The 23,888-nt window shown below is 38.9% G+C and overlaps 1 protein-coding gene and 1 pseudogene across 1 annotated transcript in view; both read left to right on the plus strand.

Annotated features, from left to right (window-relative positions):
• Positions 1–228: 228 nt before the first annotated feature.
• On the plus strand, positions 229–4,979 carry LOC144369512 (ATP-binding cassette sub-family A member 13 pseudogene; annotated as a pseudogene).
• Positions 4,980–7,463: 2,484 nt separating this feature from the next.
• The window catches only part of LOC144369513 (ATP-binding cassette sub-family A member 13-like), a 340,834-nt gene continuing 324,409 nt past the window's right edge, over positions 7,464–23,888 (plus strand). The window contains exons 1-6 of the mRNA XM_078029787.1: positions 7,464–8,518; positions 10,320–10,429; positions 17,315–17,433; positions 21,565–21,728; positions 22,475–22,554; positions 23,292–23,413. Of these exons, the coding sequence (XP_077885913.1) occupies positions 7,485–8,518; positions 10,320–10,429; positions 17,315–17,433; positions 21,565–21,728; positions 22,475–22,554; positions 23,292–23,413 (1,629 nt within the window). The 5' untranslated portion in view covers positions 7,464–7,484. The remainder of the gene's footprint in view (positions 8,519–10,319; positions 10,430–17,314; positions 17,434–21,564; positions 21,729–22,474; positions 22,555–23,291; positions 23,414–23,888) is intronic.

Consider the following 23,888-nt stretch of genomic DNA (forward strand, 5'->3'; position numbering starts at 1 on the left):
TCTTTTTGATTGTAGGAAACATTTAAATCTAAAGATATGCAACTGTGTTGTGGAATTCTAAAACATTTTCAAATGATCACATTGTTTTTTATGTCTACTGGAAAATGTATTGTCTAGTAAATATTTCACTTAGGTTTACTGTGACTAGTACCTTAGAAATTTGATACAATGAATAATTTTTTTTCTTTCTGATACTGAAACAATTCTATTAATATTATAGGGCCTTAAACTGCACAAAGCACCTTCTGGTGATGGAAAAGAAGTTTCATGCCTCTGAGGGTGAACAGATGAACTTTCTTTTATCATTTGTGGAATTTTGGGAGAAATTATTACTACCTAATCCTTTCAACTCCTTCAGGGTTCCCAAATTCCACAACTCATCTCTCAACAAGAAAGTTCTAAATAGAAGTGTTTTGTGGAACCTAGAGACAGACCCACCTGCTTTTGAAGCTCAGGAGCTTTTAGAATTTGGGAAAGAGGTGATTGAAAAACTGCAAACTGGTGGAAGTCACTGGATGAAGAACCAACCTGAAAATATTTTGAGATTCATGGAATTAATACTGCTTGAAATTAACCCCAAACTTCTAGAATTATGGCTGTGTGACATTTCTAAAGGAGAAAAGGCTAAACTGGAAAATTTTTCTTCACTTTTAAATTCTTCTGTTCCAGAAAATGAGAAAATTTTTAGTAAAAGCATAAACTTTTCCCATTTATCCCATTCAAATTGGTCAGAATCACCAGCAGTAAACATAGATTTTGTACATTTAAGTGAAACTGTGATGAGTAGTCTCTATGAGTTTGGATTACTTAGGCAGGAACAAGTCTCAGAAGCTCTGGACACAGTCTATGTTGTAAAGAATGCATCTGATATTTTCTCAGCCCTCTCTGAACCTCAAAAGCAAGAAGTTGATAACATTTTGACACGCATGTACCTAAATGTCTTCAAAGACAAGGATTCAGCTTTACTTCTGCAAATTTATTCTTCCTTTTACCAATATATTTATAAATTCTTGAGCCTACGGAGTAGAGATTCTCTGCTAATGTACCTTACCCAAATCTCAAGACATATTTTGAACATCATAAAGCAATTTAATTTCCAAAACATCAGCAAAGCGTTTGAATTTTTATCTGAGACTGCAGAGATTCTTGGGGGAATTTCTGAAGTATCTTATTGTCAGCAGTTGTTTTCAGTTTTTAACTTTTTGGAGCTTCAAGCTCAATCCTTGATGTCTACAGAGGGCCAAGAATTGGAAGTGATCCATGCTACCTTGACAGGCCTCAAACAGCTGCTCATAGCAGATGAAGATTTTCGCATGTCTTTATTTCAATATGTCAGTCAGCTCTTCAATGGTGCAGTAGAAGCCCTGTTGGGTGATGAATGTTTTGTTTTGGATAATGAAACCATTTCCTCTAAGAATTATTTAAGAGATAAGGAATCTTCATTTAGTCTTCCATGGTCACAAATTTTTTCAGACATCTCTGCAAATGTCAGTGTGTTGAATGAGTTTCTGGCCGTTCACTGTACCATTTCATGGCTTCAAATGTGGACTGAAATCTGGGGAAGCATATCTCAAATACTTAAGTTTGACCTGAATATCTTCACTTCTCTTCATGTAGGGCTCACTCAGCTTTTGGATGAATTGGAATATGATATGAAAATTTCTGAAAGCTGCCAGGGAGTCTTTCCCACCCACCATGCAGCTAGACTCATAATAAATTTGTTTAAAAGTGTGACTCAAGCTGATAATTTTCAGGATTGGCATGACTTGCTGGATCTCAGGGATCTCTGGGTAGCATTAGGTGATACATTAGTTGCAGTAAAATCACTTACCTTGGGCCAAGTAGAGAAAACCCTTTTCACCATGGAAACCACCCTGCACCAGCTAGAGACACTTCCATTGAACACAAACACAAGCAGAGAGTTTTTATATTCTCTTCTGGAGGTTTTCATTGAGTTAAGCCAGACCTCAGAATATGTGGGTAGTAATGTAGACCTGATAAATCATTTTCTTTTAAATAATCTCACAGATCACGGAAATAACAAATTTCAAAGTGTCATCACTGAGCTAAGAGAAACAATATTATTTCTTAGAAATGTGTCCCATGATCAAGATTTATTGTCCTGTGCTGATGTTTTCCAAAATGTAACTGAGTTGATTTTAGAAGAAGGTTTATTTCATGTAAATAGCTCTCGGCGGATGGTACGTATTCTGGACATGTTAAATTGCACATTCTCCTCTGAGAACACGGTTAGCAAACTGAGAGGATGCATGGCATGGATAGATGCCATCAACCGTTTGTATGTAATGTATAATTCAAGTTTTTCACAAGGCTATCTTCACAATATTTTGGGGAGTTTCAAAGATATGGACAAAACAATGAACTCTACATTGAAAATGGTAACTTGGCTGATACATATAAAGAAACCGCTTTGTTCCTTGGGTGAGTCCAACATAAGTTGTGTAAATATTTACTTGAAAGACATAACTGACTTTCTAAATATTGTACTTAATACAGTCTTTGAAAACGAGAAGGTACCAAAATTTGAGATTTTATTAGCTCTTTTGAATGATTCCACAAACCAAGTAAGGATGATTATAAACAACTTAACAAGAGACTTTGATTTTGTTTCCCAATCCAACTGGAAGTATTTTAATGAATTAGTTTTAAGACCCATAGAAATGTCACAGGAAATTCCTAACCAGTTTCAAAATCTTTGGCTGCACTTGATAGCACTGGGGAAGGAAATTCAGAAACTTGTAAAAGATATTTTCTCTAATATCCTGGAAAATAATTCCTCTTCTGAAACTGAAAAATATTTTAACATATTTGCTACCAGTCCAAAGGAAAATGATATAAAGAGTTTAGGCAATTCAATTTATCATTTAGCTAGTTACCTTGCCTTCTTCAACTTATCTCATGATCTTCAAAACCCACCAGAAACAATTTCACATGAACTAATGAGAGCTGTGGATCTTGTTATTCAGTTGATGAAGAATGTGTTCAATTCCTTAGTGCCCACTGTTTCTCACAATATCCCACAAAATTCAGGTCATGCTCAAGTTTTAAAGAAGGTGGCTTCTCTCATGCGTACTCTCAAGAAGGCAGACATAGACCTTTTAGTAGATCAACTTGAACACATTAGTGAAAGCCTTGGGGATTTCTTCAAGAATCTCAGTAGATTAGATACCAGCAATTCAGGAGTCAACTTGCTTTTTGGCTTGATGGAGAAATTTGCAGACAGCTCCCATGCTTGGAATGTCAATCATCTGCTCAAGCTCTCTCGCCTGTTTCCCAAGGATGATGTGAACACAGTGGTGGACCTGTATTATGCTCTTCCTCATGTTGTGAGTCTCCTGCAGAGAGTGGCTGACAAAAACATCACAGAGGCCCTCAAGGATGTCTATAACTTCACACTCCTTCACGGCATAAGCATTTCAAACATCACCAAAAAGGACTTTGCTGGTGCGATAAAAGCTCTTCTGCATACAATCACATTAATATCAGACCAACCAGCCATTGTCTCAGAGGCTTTAAACTGTCTTCCTGTGGTTTGGTGCTGGAATCATACAACTTCTAGATTTCAGCAGAATCCCAAATTGGAAGCCTGTGAAGTCCATGGGCTTATGTCTTCTTCTTCCTTTTATCACCAAGTGGCCACAATACTTGACCATCTCCACCTGTCTCCCCCACGTGAAGATTCAAAATGTTCAAATGAAAGTTCACGAATGGAAACGAGTAGGAAAATGATTTGTGTGATTCATGAATTAGCAGACTGGAATTCCATCCTTCTAGCACTGTCTGAAGTCTTTCATGCTAAAACCTCTCTGATGAAAACTGTGCAAGAATTTTGGCAGAAGGTGTTACCCTTTGTCTCACTTTCTGGAAATCAAAGTCATGACAGCATTGCCGGACATTGTCCTGGTGGTCCCATAAAGCAAGTTGCTTTGCAAATCATAGAAAAGCTAAAACGTGTCAATTTTACAAAAGCTGCTTCTGGGGAAAACATTCTTAACAAACTGGCTGGTGTAAATAAGATTTTTAACACGACTGACGGAACAGAGGCATTTGTCCGAAATAATATTTCCTTAAATTTGGAAAGGATGATCAAGTTGATTTCTGGGGATTGGAGTCTAGAAGATAACAGGCCTTATTCACTCCTTCCACTGACAATTCTTCTGAATGCAAGTCTCATGGGTAGTGGTTTATAAGCATTAACAAGTTTTATTAAAAATAGTGAAGCTATTTACAACCTTGAAGAACTATGGCTTGACTTTAAACAAACCATGAAAGACCTAACCCATGACTTTGGTATTAGGCACCTGTTCTCTATAATTAAAAAGGAAATCCAAAGTATCAACTCCGTGGCCCTTCAAAGCTTAGTTTTACAACTTTCCCACTTTCTGGAAAGCCTGGATTCCTCATCATTGGGGATATTAGAAATTATTGAAAATTTTCTGTTGGACACAAAAAACTGGCTTCATGAAATTGAAAATAAAGATTACTCCAAATTGACACAAACATTATTTGTGACCATCGAGAGTTCAACTGATGATATAACTAAAGATATGACTAGCTATTTGCATTATCTGAAAAACATTTCTGGAGAAGGTGATTTGGATGTTGACTTTCTTACTCATCTGCTAAATCAAGAGCAGCTAACCAATTTCTCGGTTGTTCAGTTGCTTCTTGAAAGCATTCTGATTAATTCCGTCAGTAAATTAGCTGGGAGGTCTCAAGAAGCATCCCCAAATTTAAATGACGCTGACCTTCAAATAATGAATTTAATTAACCTCACCTTGAACCACAGGCCATCGGACAGTAGTGGGAAAACCATTCTCCCTTCAAGGAGCACAGTGGATTTCATAGAACAGTTTTTGAGAACATTCTTTTCCCCTTTACTGAAGGGAAATTCTGAGAACAAAATATCCCTTTTGCTAAAAGACTTCCACCCAGATGCTATTGCAGAGATGAGGTGAATGGTTTGGTTTGTATTTTTTGCTTTGTACATAGTTCATTCAATTGCAGTACATCTCAAACCGCTTTCTTTTCTGGAGTACAGAAATGCTAATAAACAGCAATTGTACACTAAAAATTTTGAATAATGTTTAAAGTGAATGTGCCTTTATAATAATTTTATCAAAATTTCAAAGTAAAATAATTTTGGTTATTGCTACTTAAATAGTAAGCATTTAGGCCTATCCTGTGATAAGTAGTCATATATATTTTTTTCTATTTTTTAGATGATAAAAACAATTATTGAATACAATTTAATTAATTAATTTATTTTTGAGGTACTGTGGATTGAATTCAGGGGCACTTGACCACTGAGCTACACCCCTAACCTTATTTTGTATTTTATTAGAGATAGGGTCTGTTTGAGTTGCATAGAGTGCCTCCCTAAATTGCTGAGGCTGACTTTGAACTCATGATCCTCCTGCCACCGCCCCCTGAGCTGCTAGGATTATAGGCGTGAGCCACCCCATGTGGCCTGAAATTCCATTTTATATGGAACTGAAAAATTAATTTTTATGGATGAATATTCACATATAGGAGGGTCATAATCTGAATTGCTGTATTAACTGTATTAACCCGTCACACATAAAGGGTTTATATATTTTTATCCCAGTTCATCTAGTGTGTTGTTTACATTTGGAAGCACTAAAATCAATAGTCACATTACTTTTTCCATGTATTTTAAAAAAATCTCTTTGAAGGTTATTAGTAAAATGTTGGAGGGAAATTACAGTTTATTCCATTTTGTTACAGTCCTGACAGTAACCATGGAACCAGCGAAGACTGAATTGAAAGAATGGGTTTATATAAATTTGGGCACTGGATAAGCAAGTTCAAAATCACTAGGGAAGGCTGTCAGGGGGGAAATGTCATAGCTAGCTGGAACACTAGAGTCATGAAATCAAGCTTGTGGCCCCAAGTGGTGGTCAAGAGGAAGACTCAGGGGCAGGAGAGACCAAGTGCCTACCCAGCTGCGGTCGGAGTCTTTAGGTAAGGCAAGACCCACACTCTTTTACAACCAACCTTCTAGCTGATTATATGAGGCCCACCTAGGATAATGACTCTTCTGGCTACTTTGAAATTAACTGAGTAGGGATTTAAATCACATCTGCCAAATCTGTTTTCTAACACTAGATTAGTGTTGGATTGAATAGCTGGTAGGAGGCATATTTGTGCTACAAAATGGCCTCTGACTCCTGTATATCCTTCAATACAGGAGGGACTCTTTCTTGGGGGCCATTAAGCTCAGAGACATACAAAAAAGGGCATTCTGGGCCTATTGTCTAGCCAAGTCTGGTTGATGGATTGCAAAATCATCAGTGTTCAAGTGACCTGCTATTATTTTTTTAAAATTCAGAAAAATATAAATAGGCTTTCTACTTCTTCAGGACCACTTTGTAATCATTTTGCCTCTTTTCTAAATACAAAAATAAGTGGCTTTTTAAATTGTTAGGTTCGAGGAATTGTAATAGAATTCTTCATGAAATCCCTTCACTCTTCATTATTTGACAACAAAAATATTAATTGTGATATGGAGTTATTTTCACATCATCTTTCATTCAATGGTATAATTTCATGACTTTATTTTATTATAAAACAAATAAAATAATAGTCACTATATATTTAAGTCATTTTATTGCTAATGTATTAAATATGAAATTAAAATATATATGTATATATATATTTACAGTTTTTTTCCAAAAGATAAAATTCTAGAAGTTCTGAAATTGGATCAATATCTTACCTTGAAGAATGAAGACAAATTGATGGATTTTTTCTCAAGTTTAAAGGAGACTATACATCACTTAATCAGAAGTTCATTTATATTAGACAATGGAGAACTTTATTTTGATAACCATCAAGGACTGAAATTCATAAAAGATTTATTGCATGCCTTTGCAAGGGAAACCTCAATGAAAAATAAGTCTGAAGATGATTTCCTTACAGTGGTGAGTCAGTTGCTTTTCCATATAAATAGTACTGAGGAGCTCTTCAAACTTAACCAAAATCTCAGGTCAGTTCTTCATCTCATGAGAGAAAGTTCCACAGAGATAGCCAATCTTATGGATACTCTTTTAAACTCTCTAAATAAGGACTTCCATACCTTATGTCCTACTCTCCAAGAAGTTATACTTTCTAACTTAACTGATTTGCTTTCCTTTATACATAACTCAAATCTTCTAAGAAACAGAGAAACCTTAGAAATTACTAAGAGATTATTTGGTATTATTTCTAGAGCTTCTGAAAATAGTCATGTCCTAGAACCTCTCTTAGAAATGTCTAGAACTCTGACCATGCTTTTGAGTGACAGTGCTGAGCTGAGAGATATTGCCATATCAATGAACTCCACTGTGAAACTTCTCAAACTAGCTAAGAAAGTTTCAGGGCAGATGGCCATGATTTTTGACACTCACTTCATCTCTAGTACCAAGGACACCATGAAATTCTTTGACGCTCTCTATTCCTTCATGCACCAAAGTGTTCAACATCTTGTGAAGAAAATAACTACTTTGAAAAAAGTAGATCATTTTATATTTGAAAAGATAAATGATTCATTACTGCCATTTCTTGACTTGGCCTTTGGGATGATTGGGGTCAAACCTAATATTTCACAAGACTCTGATATTTTCAGTATGTCATCTATCATACTGTCCTATGTGAACCAATCCAAGGACTTTTCTGGTATTTTGGAAGAAATGGCTGAATTTTTAACTTCTACGAAAATTGATTTGGGGGTTTTGGAGCATCTTATGGTGGCATTTAGAAATGTGTCTCAAGTATTTTCTAGGGATTCTGTCAATTTATGGGAAGAAATTCTAGATTGCTTAGTTCCTATAAATAACATTACCAGTCAAATGGACTTTTTACAGCTTAATCCAAATTCTAGCCCTCAAGATACTGAGCAGGAAAGGATTCATGAAGTGATTCTTTTCTTGGATAAAATGTTAACAGAAAGCAGCACAGAAATAGGAATTTACTGGAAAATGGCGGTTAATTTTACTTTAGAAACTCTTTGGAATAGCTTGAAGAAGGATAACTGGGATGTTTTTAAGCTGTTGCCGACATTTGCTCAGCATCCAGATAACCTTTTGAAAACCATAGAAAGAGTTGTACAGGCCTCCAGGGGAATTGAAAGTGAGTATGGAGATTATTTAAGTAAAGGTTTATCTTTCAATATGTCTTTGATTGAGAATATAACCCATCATCAACTTGAGAAAGCAACCCAGTTTGTGCTAAGTAGAATAGCTCTCTCCAGGAAAGGGCTCCTCTCCAACAACTCCCGGTGGGCAAATTCCATTAGAACTGTGTTTCATCCAGTCTTGGAGATTTTTCTTCAGGAAGCCATTGGAAAGAATGGCATGTTGGCCCAAGAAGACTGGCCCCAACAAGATATGATGGATTTTCCTTATGGCTTCAAACCATTATCATGTTTCAAGAAATACCTGAGGAGATTATTTGTGTTGATTGAATACTGGCAAAAAGTCTCACTGACAGATGAAAGGTAATCAAATACCTAACCCCATTTCCCCCCCCCTCCCCTCACTTCAGTAGCTTTTTAGGAGTAAGAGTGAATCAGGGTAAGTGACCTTTGACTTTCATCACGCTCTGAAGTTGGCTTCTACCATGGAGTGATTTGAGTCCATCCAGTCTTTTCTTTTCATTATTTGGCATTCAGATGATTTGGTTTCCCTCAAAAAGTTTTCAGAAGTAAATTATTTTCAAAAGTAAAATCATTGTATTCTATTTACTTGGCACATCAACAATTTTTTTTTCTGTGCACATACTCTATCAAACAAGGGTCCTACTATTGGATATTTAGCCCAAGAATATGTCAACCACATCACACAGAAAATTGCAGTTGTAGTTTTAACCAACCACAGGAATGCTCCAGGCAGCTGTTGGCTTCTGCTTTCTTTAGGTTCAATCTAACTCTAAATGATTGATCACCTCTAAGCCCTTCCACTCCTAAATGTTGGGTCAAAGAAAACCTGTTCTTAAAGAGTTCCAGTCCTATTAGCTGCTGTACTCTGGAAACAATCTGCTGCCTTAGGTGGGACAACTTGCTTCTCTTGGTGTGCAGAGCCCCAGAGGTGCTGCATTTTCTGTATCTGCCCTTCCTGAATGTGAGGAGGCTTTTCAGAGAGTCCATTGTCCCATCCTGTCTCTGCCTTTCTCTCAGCCCCACATGGAGATTAGAGATACAGTATGAACCCTTGTTCATTTCTCACCAGACATACTGAGCTATTTTCTTTGAGTTCTGTTGCTGTGAAACTGTCTCTCAAATCCAATAATTTTTTATAGCTTGGAAGGATGTCCTTAGCTCATGAAACAGGTATCCCTTGGGCAAAAGAACTATCAGTACCTCAAAACCTGAATGCTGGCTTCCAGATATCCCTGACTCATCTCCTCTTTGCTTCTGATCCAAAACTGTACTGTGTGTGACTTCAGTGTTTGCTTGGAATTTTCTTTTGACCTGGAGGTGGTCTTGACAACCCTGTTCTCCTTCATCTCAGCTTTGTCTCAAGTTTTGTTTTTTTTTTCAGTTTTCCAGAGAGGGAATTTAAACCATAGCTCTATATACTATCATGTTTTTAAGACTTAGTATTTTACTTTTTGATTGATGTATATTAGTTGTACATACTTAGGCTGTACATGTGATATTTTAATATTTGTATGTATTTTATAACAATCAAATCAGAATAATTAGCATATGTACCTCTTCAAACACTTACCATTTCTTTGTGGTAAGAACATTCAAAATTCTCTCTTCTAGCTATTTGGATATAAACAATGGACTATTGTTATCTGAAGTTGTCCTGCTTTGCCATAGAAAACCAGAACTTCGTACTCTTACTACCCATGGAACATCCTCCCCACATCCCTGACTGGTCTCTTTCCAGCCTCCGGAAACTATTCTGCTCTGAACTTCTATGGGGACAACTTTTTTTATACTCTACATATGAATGATAACATGGAATATCTGTCTTTCTGTCCCTGACTTTCCTCACTTAACATAACCCTCTTCCAGATGTATCCAAGTGGTCACAGAGGCTGCCATTGTGTCTTGAGACCCTTTAATCACTTACCTTTTCATTTTAAGAGAACCATACAAGTAGAAAACGGTTTTCTGGAGGTATAGACTGTGTTATCTGAGCTTTCCTTGTGTTCTTATACAGTATCTGTGATTCGGTATAGGGGACGATTTGTATGTGTGTACTGCCCAGCCTACTACTACACAGTAACAATGCTCATGTGTTGCAGATTTTTATCCTTAAATGCCATTATCTTTTTTTTTCCTTAAGAGTTGTTGAGATGTGTCGAGTTTTGCAGCAGCTGGAGAAGCCCTCTGAAGCCATTGAGATGCTGCAGAAAGTGAAGATGGTGGTTTTGCGTGTGCTCATTATCTTTGCAGGTGGGCTGATTATGTAAGATGTGCCTGATAATGCCGCTGTGCCAGTTTTGAGAGCTGGGCTGTCAGAGAGATACACAGATTTCCCATGAATTTCTTTTAGGACAAAGAATAACCTTCTTAGCCTGACTTTGAGATTCAAGACCTGGAGGGGTCTGGTCCAGCCTCTCCAACCTGTGTGCTCCAGTAAAATTGGACAATGTCTTCGTAATACTGTGTGGGCTTTCTGGTCTCTGTGTCCTTGCTCATGGAGTATGCTTCCCTGTCTCTTCCACCTAAACTCAAGCTGTGCTCTGTGTCCTAGAGCTGGGGGCATCTTGTTCAGTAGGACCGCCCCTTCCTCCTTTGCTGGCCAGATATTTAAGGAGACATTTATCAAAGGCAACTCTTCATGCTCTTATTTCTTACATCTACCCACTGTTCTAGAGTCACCTTTCCTGCAGGCCGCAATTGTGTCATAACATTTGTGTGTCTGCAGTGCCTGACATGGACTATACAGTCCCCTAGTGTAAGCTGAAGGGTCCATGTAGTGACCTGAATTTCCTCTAGCCTTGGCACTTATTGCCTACAATTTCATTTCTGAAACCTCCTTTTCTGCAGGACTCTGTAGCTTCACTGACAGCGGGACTAGTTTCTTTTTAAATCCTGCATCTCCATGATATTCAACATAGTACCCAGCAATCATGAATAGTTATGTTGTTATTAAATTAATTCATCTAGTAAGGTCATACTTGATGCATTCTTAGCTACACATTTCCTTTAAATGCTACTCTTGATGGAGAGTAAGTACTGTGAGCTGCATTATAGGGTAATTATTTTAGGGCTTTCTCTAATGTGTAGGCATTAAGTTGTGGTGCATATCTGAGTCGTGGAATGGACCACCAATGTTCACACTAATTCTACTTGAACACACATGCTGCTGCCTTCCTATGTCCTAGTCTCCCAGACTGGGGTAAGGGACTCTAAGTTAACTCTGAGTTAACAAGGACCTTGAGAGACTAGGTAAGAGAGATGAAGAGGAGGGTCAGGGAAGAGAAATGGCTGAGCAGAGGGTGGGTCTGATCAGACCAGAGAAGAGTGAAAGGAGGACTGAGCAGGCCTTAATCTACTGCTGCATGGAGTTCCACCATGGCTCACCTTACACCTTTAGCTCCCTGCTTCACCTCAGTTCATTTGATTCCATACTCTCACTCTCTTACATTTTCTGTTTTATTATTAGATTATTGCTTTTATTTAGATTACTATTTGAATCTATTATACTACTATTTTTAGATTATTATGTCCTCTGGAAAGCTCCTCTGGACCCACCCCATCAGGTGTTAGGTGGCCCTACCTGGATTCCAATCTCAGGGCTTGATTTCCCAGTTACGGCCATGACCCTATGTGCTATTCTGAATTCATCTCTTCTCTGATCATAAGGGTTGTGCCTGATGGTAATAAACTTGGCCTATGGGAAATAGAGCATAAGATGCTGATATTTGATGCTTGTTAAATGAATGAGTGAGTGAATAAATGCCAGGGGCCCTTATGGGCTCATCTCTTGGTTCCTAAGCATTCCCAAGTGAGCAGTCTGTTCATATAGGAATGTTCAGCTATTAGAGAGAGTAGATGGGCTGTCTGTGTGCTCTGGGACCATTTTGTACAATTGAGTAAACTGTGGGGCTGGGAGGACATCATAGAGAAAAGGGTCTGGCTTACCCAGGGAGGGCAAAATCCTCCATCAGATGAGAAGAGCCCCTGGCCTCAGGGTGGATTCACTGTTGGGTGTGGGTGGCTGAAGCTAGGGGCCAGGTCTGTAGAATAGCATGCACCTGAGAATAGAAAGGAGGAAAAGCGAGTCTCAGGCAGGAACCTACATGCCAAATTCTATTTTAAAAACATACTAGGAAAAAGCTCAAATATGGTGATGGGGATGGGAGTGAGGGCGGGAGGAGAGGATGAGCCCTTGGACGACTCATCCCTGGAATGCGGAGCATGTCAGGTGAAACCTGAGTACTAGGGAGGTGTGCCTGCATGGCCACCATTGTGTCTCTCCAGGGTCTAGAAAAAATGCTGACATAGATACAGTAGACACCAGAGTGATGTGTTTAGAGGACTGGGTAGGTGAGTGAGTGAGTGCCACCTTATGCCAGGCACCACGGTCCACAGGGTGGAGGCCTGTGTGTGGGCCCCTGGCCTACAAGTCTGCTGCATCAGACAGCAAGGGACTGCTGATCACGATGCAGCATTATGTCTGGCAAGGCTTCCTTCATTGTCCCCAGGTGGCCCCAGGCACAGAATCACACTGACCCTTGTAGTAAGTGATGCCAGGGGAAGCGTACAATGAAGGAGCAGGTGCTCTGAGACCTGCCAGGCTGAGTTCAGCATCTCCTGCTAGCTGAGCAACTCAGGACAGGCTGCCAAGTCTGTTTCAGCCTTGAACAAAATGGGCTTCAAAGAGTATTGAGAGGATTTAATAAAACATGACAGTGAACACAGGTGACCCCCATGGGCCCTTGCTCAGGGCAGGTGCCTCACGCATGACAGTCCTCCTCCTCTGGTTCAGTGCAGGCTGAGGTTGGGTCTCCTGCATGCCATTGGGAGACCACTTCCCAATGTACAAAGAACTGGTTCTCAAGTGCAAATTGGTAGTTTAGGGACAGGATTAGTTTTTATGGCTCACTCATCTCTTTTTAAAAATTAATACAAACATTTCACTGAATCAAAGGAGGGGTTAATATTCTGAGACAAAAAAAAAAAAAGAGAAGAATGGAAGGAGAAAGTGGGACATGATTGAAGTACAGGAAACCCCAGTGGACTGACAGCTGGGGACTTTGTGTAGCCTTTTAAAAAAGGAAGTCCTAATTTCTAATTTGGAATATATTACGAACAGTGAAAATACCATCAAAGACAAAGCATTACCTATCTAAGTGCACACTAGGATGGCCATAAATGATTTCAGCATGGGGGACCATGCGTGGGTAAAATTTGAATCAAACTTCTTTCTGATTCTTGAATGCTTCTCTGGCATATTGAATTCAGCCCGTGTTTGAAGACATAATTATTTTTGACGTTTCACAGTCAGATAAATTAATGGATTTTAAATGAATTAAACATTCCTTGGTACCTGAATTTGTATTTATTTTGCCATTCTGTGTTACAGCTGCTAATGTACTTAAAATGATGTTAGAAACAGAAAGTTAATTTTTAGTTAATTTTTACAATTTTATTTCAAGGAAACCCAAGCATGACTGTCATTTAAACTGCCACCTCACATTCCCTATTAGACTGCAATTCCATTCTGTAGCATTGGAAGGCAGTGACAAATTTAAAGAAGGTAGAAGGGCCAACCAATGAAGAAGATGTAGAGCTTAATGGACCAAAATAGGCAGATGGCTCTTGTTTCACACAAAAGGATTAGCAGTCAGATCTGTTACCGTCATTGTTAAAGCCATTTTTTTTTGCCATGTTCAGAATTGATTCAGTGTCTCCACAAAGGAAGTTGTCATTTTCCTCCTCCTTGTGGCCTTAAGTCTGTCAATAATGATTGCATGAGCGCCTGCTAAGCTCATGGAAATAGAAGAAATCTCAGTGGGCATCTCTGTAATCTTCTAGTTTCTCAAACTAGCTAATTGTGGCTCATAGATTGTGAGTTAGTTGTCCAGGGTTTTGCAATGAAGAAGAGCCTTTTCCAGCTGAGGATAATCACAGGGCTTCATAAGGCTCGGGGGAGCTGCATGAAGGGTGTGTAAGAGAGCCTGCAGATCAGAGAAGCCAGAGAAGGTGTCTGAATGTGTCCTCAAGGCAAGAAGAGGCACCAGAGCAGCTAGAATGGACTGGAGCTGGGGCTTTGAAGAAGCACAACTGGGAGGAGGAAGAGGGCATTCTGGGAAGTGGGGGGACCCAGGCTGGGCTGAGCTCTTGCAGGTGTCAAGACTTGTCACGTGTTCTTGCAATGATTCCTGTATGACATTGTGGAATCCAGGGTCAGAAGGGGACTAGACGCCTAGGCAACCTGGCCTGCTTTCCTATAACCACATCACTCCTGAGCTAATATTGCAGAAATGCCAGGTTGGTCTGCATTGGACTCTCACCTGGAGAAAGCAAAGGTCCACAGAGCTTGTCTAATGCCATATGTATGAGCTTTCTCATGGTGCATTCTCCCGCTTTTGGGTTTGAATGGCATCATTTCTACACACTTCATGTTTTTTCCTAAAGTAGAGGGCCCATTTATACTCAAAGATAAATTCTGGCATGTTTGACAATTTTACTTTCTCACTCCACATTTTAATAAGAAATTACTTAAGAGACACATTTAACATTTTCTACAATAAAGAGAACTGTCTTAAGAATTGTGAAATATATATTTAATGGGAAAAGATAAACAAGGCATGAGGGTTGGATGTTTCTAGAAAGCATGAACATTCTGTATTGCATATGTTCAAAACTGTTTTTTAATTAATGAATTTTATTTTTTGGGCAGTTTTATGTTTGTAAGAAAATTGAGCAGGGAGTACAGAAAAATCCAGTATACTCCCTACACAAGGAGCACAGTACCCTCCCCCACTGTCAACAGCCTTTATCAGAGTGGCATGTTTGTTACAATTGATGAACCTACAATGACACATGACTATCACCCAGAGTCCAATACAGTTTACTCCAAGTGTTGACGTTCCTTGGATTTTAATAAATCTACGTGACATATATCCCCCACCTTCGTATAATACAGAATCATTTAACTGTCCCCTCAAAATCCTCTGTGCTCCACCTACTCATCCTTTATTTCCTCCTAACTTCTGGTAACCACTGATCTTTTCACTGTTTCCATAATTTTGCCTCTTCCAGAATGTCATAGGGTTGAAATCTCATAGTGCACAGCCTGCTCAGATTGGCTTCTTTTATGCTCAAATTGTTTTTAAAAATGACTTCTGAGAAATAATGTAATCATTTGTCAAAACTAAGTTTTCACTATTTGTTGGTCATAAGGATGAATTTTATTTTCTGTAATGTCCAAGCATCTAGGAGGTGCAGAGCCACGTGCTGTGTGCTGGCCGCACATGACAGCAGAGGTGAGAGTCCTGCAGTGGACCCTTATGCAGAGCTGAGCTGACATGGATCTGCACAGACAGGAAATGGGAGGGCTGTGGTCAGGGTGGGTAGGAGGACTGTGTTCCTGAGGCTGAGCTGTGAAAGGAAGGTAGGTTTGGGAGAGGAAGCCCCAGTAGAAGGTGCAGACAGACTAAGCAGAAGGGAGAGACCCTCTAGGAAGTGAAGGCAGCCAGTGGCTGTGAAAAAATTTTGAATGCAATCTTGAGCCTTTGGGAAGATTTCCCTTTCTGACCATTTCTTTTATTGAAGAAGAGTCCTGTGGCTCAGAGCAGAAGGCAGATTACAGAGGTGAGATATGGGTGGGAGCTGCTAGGAGTTTGGCATGTTACCTGGGGGTGCTGGATGAAGGCACAGAATCTAGAGAAACTGGGAGGTAGAGTGAAACAGATGGAGAGATTGGTTGTATGGAAAGACCTTGGGGAAGTTTTATGTTTGTAAGAAAATTGAGCATGTGGGGCACTTGAGAGAAAGAAAGAGGTTACTGTTTACTTCAAGACAGAAGGTAAAAACCAAGACTGTCCTGGCCAATCTGGGGGCAAATAGGTATTGTTTTATTCAACTTTGCATCTCTGTGACCCAAAGACAAAAATAATTTAGAGAAAGAAAAGTTTGTTTGGCTTGCTGTTTCAGAGGTTCAGTCCATGGTTGGTTGACTCCAAAACTCTGGGCTTGAGTTTATGAGTTTATGCAGAACATCATGATAGAAGGGCATGGCAGAGGAAAGCATCTCAAGAGAAGGAAACCAGGTAGGATAGGGAGAGAAATAGAAAGAGAGAGAGAGAGAGAGAGAGAGAGAGAGAGAGAGAGAGAGAGAGAAACACTATGCTTATAAGAGATGAAATATAAACCCCCAAGTCACACTCCAAGTGACTTACTTTCTCCTGTTACATCCTACCTGATTCATCCACTGATTAGGTTACACCTTTCATAATCTAATCGTTTCACTTCTGAAAATTCTTGCCTTGTTTCACACATTAACTTTTGGGAGATACCTCATATCTGAATCATAACAGTACCCCACTTATAGGAAATACAGGAAGAAGGGCCAGTTTGTGGCAGGTAGAGGTTGGAAATGGATTTCTATAGAATAAATTCAGCTTGGGAAAAACTCTTTAATTCCATCTGTACCTTAAAAGACACAACTTTAATGGATGAAGGAAAGATGGTGTGTATAAACAATGAAATATTACTCAGTTGTTAAAAAGAATAAAATTATCATTTGCAGAAATATAAATGGAACTGGAAGACTTTATTTTAAACAAAATAATCAGGCACTAAAAGATAAATATTCATTATTTAACTTATCCATAGAAGCTAAAATATTGATCTCATAGAGGTAGAGAGTTGAATAATGTTTACCAGAGACTGGGGAATATGTTGAAACAGGATGTTTCATGAACACAGAGCTGCAGTTGGATAGGGGGAGTAACTTGTGGGGTTCTATAGTACAATAGACACAATTAGTTCAATGTTGCAATATGACTAGTAGAGAGGGTTTTGAACATTCCCAATATAAGGAAATGATTAATATTTGAGATGATATATTGCCAGCTATCCTGATCTGATGGTTAACCCTCATAAATGTACTAAAAAGCTGCCTGGTATCCTATGCACACGTACAATTACTTTGTGTCAATTAAAAAAATTAAAGACATAGCTTTTTCCTTATCATCTGAAAGTTCATCTTGATTTAAGAAATTTTTAGGAATTTGTTTTGAATCTTGAAGAAATGATTCTGTGGGGCTGGAGAGTTCTAGAAAGGACTGCTTACTAATTACTTTTCTCTGTTTCCTCTGGCAGAAAACCCTTCCTTGACTAAGGACATTTTGTGTGCTACTCTGAGTTGCAAGCAAGGTGGGATAAGGCATCTCATTTTATCTGCTTTCCAAGGGGTCACTTTGGTGCACAACTACTATCAGGTTTGTCATCTTCTATTTTTCAGAGAATGTCATATTCATTCCTGAGGGCCCCTGCGAGGTAGTCAAGGTATTGCAAGCTTGCAGTGTGGTCCTTATAACCAGAGCAATTGTGTCACATATAGTCATGGTGAAAGTTAGGCTTGCAAAATGAGCCTTCACCCTTTCTGTCATTCAGATTCTTTCAGTCTGTGCAGAAGTTGACTGGCATTGAGTTGTGGGAGCTGCTTTTTCAAATACCAGGAATTTTGTGAGCTGGTTGTTTAGCACCAACATCATTAACAATCAAATTATGTAAATATATGATTATATAAATTGGGTTAAAAATAAAGTTAATAAATACTCATTAACTCCAAACTATTTTAGTATATTTTACTGGTATCTGTTTTCCTGATATCATTTGCTTCTGTGGTATCTACCTCATGGAAACACTATATGGTCACATTTAGCGATGTCATGTTGACAGTGTGAACTAGGCAATGTGGGAGTGCTTACACCCTGGGAAGTGGCAAGTACTACAAATCAGATCTTTTATTTATTGATTTTTTTTTGAGACCTAGTTTTTAAACATTTGCCAGTCCATCACCAGCTCTCACTAATCACGAACACTGCCATGTTCAAGAACAATAGCTGAGGGGAAACCAGTATAGCACTTTGCTTCTTATTAATTTGGACAAGTGCCCAAGATCCCCAGGCAGGGACTCCAAATAACATTGAATCGTAGAATATGACTTTCATCTGGGGCCCACTCTTTTGCTTGGAATTAAGGACCACTGGGCCCACACATAGGCTCAATGGAGTTTTTTCCACACAGCCTGCCTTTCTTCTAAGACCAGCTCTGAACTTTTTTTTTAAATTGTTTTTACACTGACTGTACCCAATGATATGTCCAGTGAGTGTGGCATTATCCCAGAGAGTGAAAAGAGGGACGATACCAAAGTAGCTCAGTGGTGTTTGTGCCAATCTCCTGGGACGTGTGAGGGCACCAAAGACTGGGCTTCTGCAGTAGGTAAGGAGAGGATGAGAGCTGTTGATCCTTATATTCTCCAGCTTTTGGAGGAGTAGCATATGTGAGCAGATATCCTTATGAATCCTGAGAGATAATTGCTAGTGCAGCCCCTGTAGTTTGTCAGATTTTCATTGATTTACTTAGGCCATCAAATTATTATTATTATTATTATTATTATTACTGGGGATTGAACCCAGAGCCTTGTGCATATGAGGCAAGCACTCTACCAACTGAGCTATATCCCCAGCCCATTAGACCGGTCAAATTTTTAATTTCAGATTCTGCAGATCTTTGTTAGGTATGGGTTGAGCATGCTTAATCCAAAAATCCTAAATCCAAAATTCTCCAAAATCTAAAACTTTGAGCACCAACATAACAGACACCACAGATAGAAAATACCACACCTGACCTCATAGGAGGTCAGGTGTGGTATTTTCAGTCAGAACAAGGACACTCGAAAGTGACTTCCAGGCTATGTGTACAAATTGTGTGCAAAGCATAAATGAATTTCATGTGTAGACTTGGATCCCATTCCTAAGAAATGTATGTGCATTGTGTATGTGCAAATATTCCCAAATCCAATAAAATCCTCAAAACTTTAGGTCTCAAGCATTTTGAATAAGCATACTCAGCCTGTATTAAATGTGAATAAAGAAAAAATACTTGCAGCTTTTGAATGCTGAGAGAAGTTTGTGATAATAAAACAGGCAAGACACTTCAACTTTTGAAACAACTAACTCAAAGATCATATTTTTATTTCAAATTATTATATGGTTGTCAAGAATTCTGACTGGTAATAGGTTAGCTATGATGAAGAGCGGAAGTTCCTTCCTCTGATGACAAACAAAGAATGTTGCTATCTCAGGATGCAAAACCGTTAGAATGTGCCCATTAAACCATCAAATGGAGACTTTTAGAAATGTAGTTCTTTTCCAGGATATGGGATGCAAAATCTCCTGTGCCTGATAAAGGCAGACAAAGGGCACAGTGCCATCTTTAGTGTTTCAATATCTAAATAGTTTAACACACAGTTTTCCCAGTTCCTTTTGGAATGAAAGTCCCCACTGGCTGAATTGATAAGCTCAAGGTTCAGTGTCTCAGCTCCTTACTCTGCTGTTTTGCTTTCCTAATGGCAGAAAGTAGCCATCAGGAGCTAAATGGGGTTCAAAAATGACCACAGGACCCAACCTGTCTTTATACTTCTGAGATAAGCTAAAATGGAGAATGTGCCCAGATTCCAGGTCAAACTGCAAATTTCTGACCACTTCTCTAAATCAAGACTTTTGGACCCATCTGTGTCCACTTACTTGAACAGTCCCTAGATGATACAGGCTTGTTCTAGCCACGGAATGAAGTACGATGTGTGCTGCTTTTTCCATGGGGTGGTATTATGTTATCCCAAAGGTTTAACTTAATGGATGCCAGTCTCAACTGTTCTAGATACTACTTTCCTGGACCCTAGTAAACCTGTGCTGAGAAAATTGGAACTTTTCTCCCATTAGTTATTGCTGCTGAGGAGAGAGGTTATGCACGTTCCTTCTTTATAAGCCCCTCTGTGATTATCATTTTGTTAAATTTAAGAATAATATCCATAGTGGGAATGCTATAAATGTATTGGATTTAATTTAATTTGCATATAATTACAAGTTATAAACTAGAGGTTCTTTTCTATGAGCCAATGTTCCCTGGGCAGAGCTCCCCATGAGATAGGTTTAATTCAACCTATATTCTTAAAGTGAGTTGGCTCTAAGGAGCCACTTGTTTGTACCTATTGACTGGTTGTCTCTGGGCACTGGCATGCTACAAGGCGGGGACATCTATCCAGGAAGGAGAATATTGGACCTGTGAAATATTTTAGTGAGTGCACTGGGGAGAGTTTAGAGAGCTCCACATTTGGAAATAAGAATAGAAGATGAAAGTGGAAGGGAATACTTTGCATGTCACTAGAAATGAGCACACAGACTGAAGCCTTGGGACCAAACCTGGGCATCTTCCTGCTTTTCAGATGCATGCCTATGATTGCTACTGTTCTTTTCCTTTCTGCTTGACTGTGGTTACACTTTGGCCTTGAATGGGTTCTGTGCACAGGTCTTCAGGGTCATGAGTGTTGGGGAGGCTGGAGGGGATTTGTCTTTAAGGATAGTATAGACGCTGGGGATCTAAGTAAAGAAAACAGAGAGGTCTGTGGGCCCTGAGTCCTGCCTTGAGAAAGACAATGAAGAAACTGGCCTGAGGCAGCCACTCCCTCTCGAACCCCTGCAGGTAGCAGGCAGCACTGCTTAAAGGCTGGCTGCTTCTACCAATGCCCCATGAAGTCTTCATGGCTGGATATTCACTGGTCACCTTACATCTAAATGAGGCTTTTTTCTCTTCTTTTTTTCTTCTGTGACTCTTAGTGTTTCTTCTAGGTTTATCCATGTCATTGCAGTTGGCATGACTTCCACAGACCTTTTTATTTATTCATCTTTTAAACTTTGAGACAGGGTCTTATTAAATTGCTGAGGCTGGCCTTGAACTTGCCATCCTCCTGCCTCAGCCTCCCCAATCTTTGGGATTACAGGTGTGCACCATTGCACCTGAGAAAACTTGTAAGTATCTCTTGTTGTTTTGATGACAGTCATCTTAATATGTATGAAGCGACATCTCTCTGTGACTTTTATTTGTATTATCCTGCTGATTGATGATGTTAAGCACCATTTCATGTACCTATGTATCATTTGTGTGTTTTCTTTAGAGACATGTCTATCTAACACTTTGACCAATTTTTATAATTAGGTTGTTTACTTTTGCTACCGAGTAGCCCAAGTTCCTGGGAACCATATTGTAGTAATCTAAATGCAGGTTGGTCACTCGGGAGGATGTTTTTTATTCTCTGCCATGTATTGAAGAACATACCATCTTCTTGCGTCTAGGAAGAGCCAGGAATAAAACCTGGGCTCCCCTACTTTGTAGCTGAAAGCTCATTCTACTGCTCTGCAGTGACAGAGGCAATGGCCATGACTTTCCATTTCTGTTTCCTGAGTCTACCGAGAATAATTAAAAACCTGACAATACATGTAACTGTGAGGGCAAAGGTTAATTTTTAAGTGTGTGTTTCTGACCTATATCACTGCTGTGTTTTCTAGGAAATTGAAAAGTTATGGTCCTCACCTAATCAGATAAATTGTGAAAGTCTTAGCAGAAATCTTTCTAGCACCTTGGAAAGCTTCAGAAGTAACTTGGAAAATGCCACTGACCAGGACTGCACATGCCAGCCCCCACTAGAGACAGTTCAGCAGCACATGAGCACGTAGGTACCAGCGGGATCTCACGTCTTCTCCTGCTTCATAAAGAAGTCGGGCATTCCTTAAAGATGCATTCCAGCCAGATAAGGGTCTTCACTAAATGTTATTAATATGCATATGAATACGTATACATTTTCTAACCATCATAGTTTTCCATAACTAAGTTTTTAAATAGCAAAATGTAAGAGCAGCATTCACCATAAGGCTCACTTCACTGGTGATCAAGGAATTAGAATAAAATGTCATGATCCAATATCACAATATGGTATTAAATATGAGTGGATGAACAGTATAAAGTATTTTTGATTGCTTCATATTTAATTAATTTATCTCAGAGTTCTAGAAATATAAGCCCTCAGATGAGGATGTCGGGGACTTTGTATTCTACAAATGACATTCGCAGAGAGATGTTCATCTGACTCTAGATATCCTAATTTCTCAAACATCTCCTGATAGATTCTGCCTGTTCCTTTCACATTTGTGTAAAGCTACTTATTATGCATCTTTATTTCCTGATTTTTCTTGCTTGGCAGGGTCTCTGAGAAGGAAATATTGCAGTGTTGGTATTAATGGATATTCACATACAGATGGTGTGGGGAGAGATTGTGTGTCTAATTATCAGAGGAATTTTATGGAAATGTGATCTTGTTATCCATCTCATCTCCTGGGCACTAAGGCAGGATTATTCACACCAAAATTGTTTCTGGTATTTTATCTTGCCTAATTTAGTTTTAATTTCTTGCCATCTTAGGTTTGCCAAAAGTTTTGAGAAGACTTGGTTGTCTGGGAATTCCATTATGACTTTTCTTAGCAATTTTACAGTTACCGAGAGTAAGTATGTGGCTTTCCAATTTTGCTTGATTAAAAATTAAATTCACTTTTTTTCACTCAAATGTTATTAAAATAAAACATACAAAGGAAACCTTAGAGTATATGTGAAAATGACAATAGAACTTGGCTGGTCTGATGTTTGAGGGCTTTATAGAGAAAATTCTCAAATCCTGGGGTACCAAAAAAATCAAGCAGAGAAGGAAGAGAAGTGTCTGTGGTCTGGATTTTGCTCTAGTTCTGTCTCCTTGGACGAATGTCGCCTATTAGTTTCTGCTTCTCTGTCTTCTCTGTATATACAACTCACAAAGCTGCTTGCAGAATCAATATGCTAAATCTGAAGAATTCTGGAAAATCCTTAACTGACCCTCCTCTTGCTACAAAATGAGATAAACAGATACAGGTGGAGAAGTGAGTTTCTTATGAGACTTGATCATTGTTCCCTAAGATAAAGCTCTTTTTCAAGTCAATCTTAAAATACAGAGGTCTTCGAATGAGTAAACAATTGACCAGATAATACTATATATTCTGGGGTCTTGATTTACTTCTAGTATAAATGATCTCAGTTGCCCTAAGAGGACTAAGATGGAACTTTATTCAGTGTCTTCTCTAAGTTGGTCATCGTGGAGGAAACCATCCTTGTCAGATTTTAATATCAAATTTTGTTACCACAAAAATATTCAGAAATAATTGGAACTTTTTTAAAAAATAAAATTTTATTCCTTTTGCTCATTTTTTAGATGTAAAAGTAAAAGATTTGATGAAGAATGTCACCCAGCTCACAAAAGATCTTCGCTCTTCTATCCACATCTCAGATGAGACCATCCACAGTATCTTAGAAGCAAATATTTCCCATTCCAAGGTACAGGCTACTGCTTCTGTGCTTGCCCACCTACGGGGCCCTCAGCCTGAAGCTGTTGGTGTTGTGTTATTCTCTCTCCTCTTCCTTCTGTCCTCCCCCATGGCTAGGGGAGCGGGTTGCTGCACAAATGATATAACCGAAAGCAGAAAGGGAATGAGAAAACGAGCAAGGAACCAAAGGATATCACTGTCTCATGACAAAACCCTGGGAGTCTTTAATTTCATAATATTGTCTTCATTTGGGATTAGAAAGGATAAAACTGGTGATGATTTTTTTTTTCCTTGTAATCTCTAACTCTGATGCAGGACATGCCAGGGTGCCTCTGCTTGTTTCCATAGCTGTTATCAAACTGAAAAAAATATCCCAAAGCAAAACAGCTGAAAATATTTTTAAAATGGACTCCAATATCCTTTAAGTGGAGAGTGACAGTGCACAATCTGACAGTGTGCTGTGGTAGTGACTTGTGAAGGCAGAT

Source organism: Ictidomys tridecemlineatus, chromosome 12 (assembly GCF_052094955.1).
Source record: "Ictidomys tridecemlineatus isolate mIctTri1 chromosome 12, mIctTri1.hap1, whole genome shotgun sequence".
Taxonomy (NCBI): Eukaryota; Metazoa; Chordata; class Mammalia; order Rodentia; family Sciuridae; genus Ictidomys; species Ictidomys tridecemlineatus.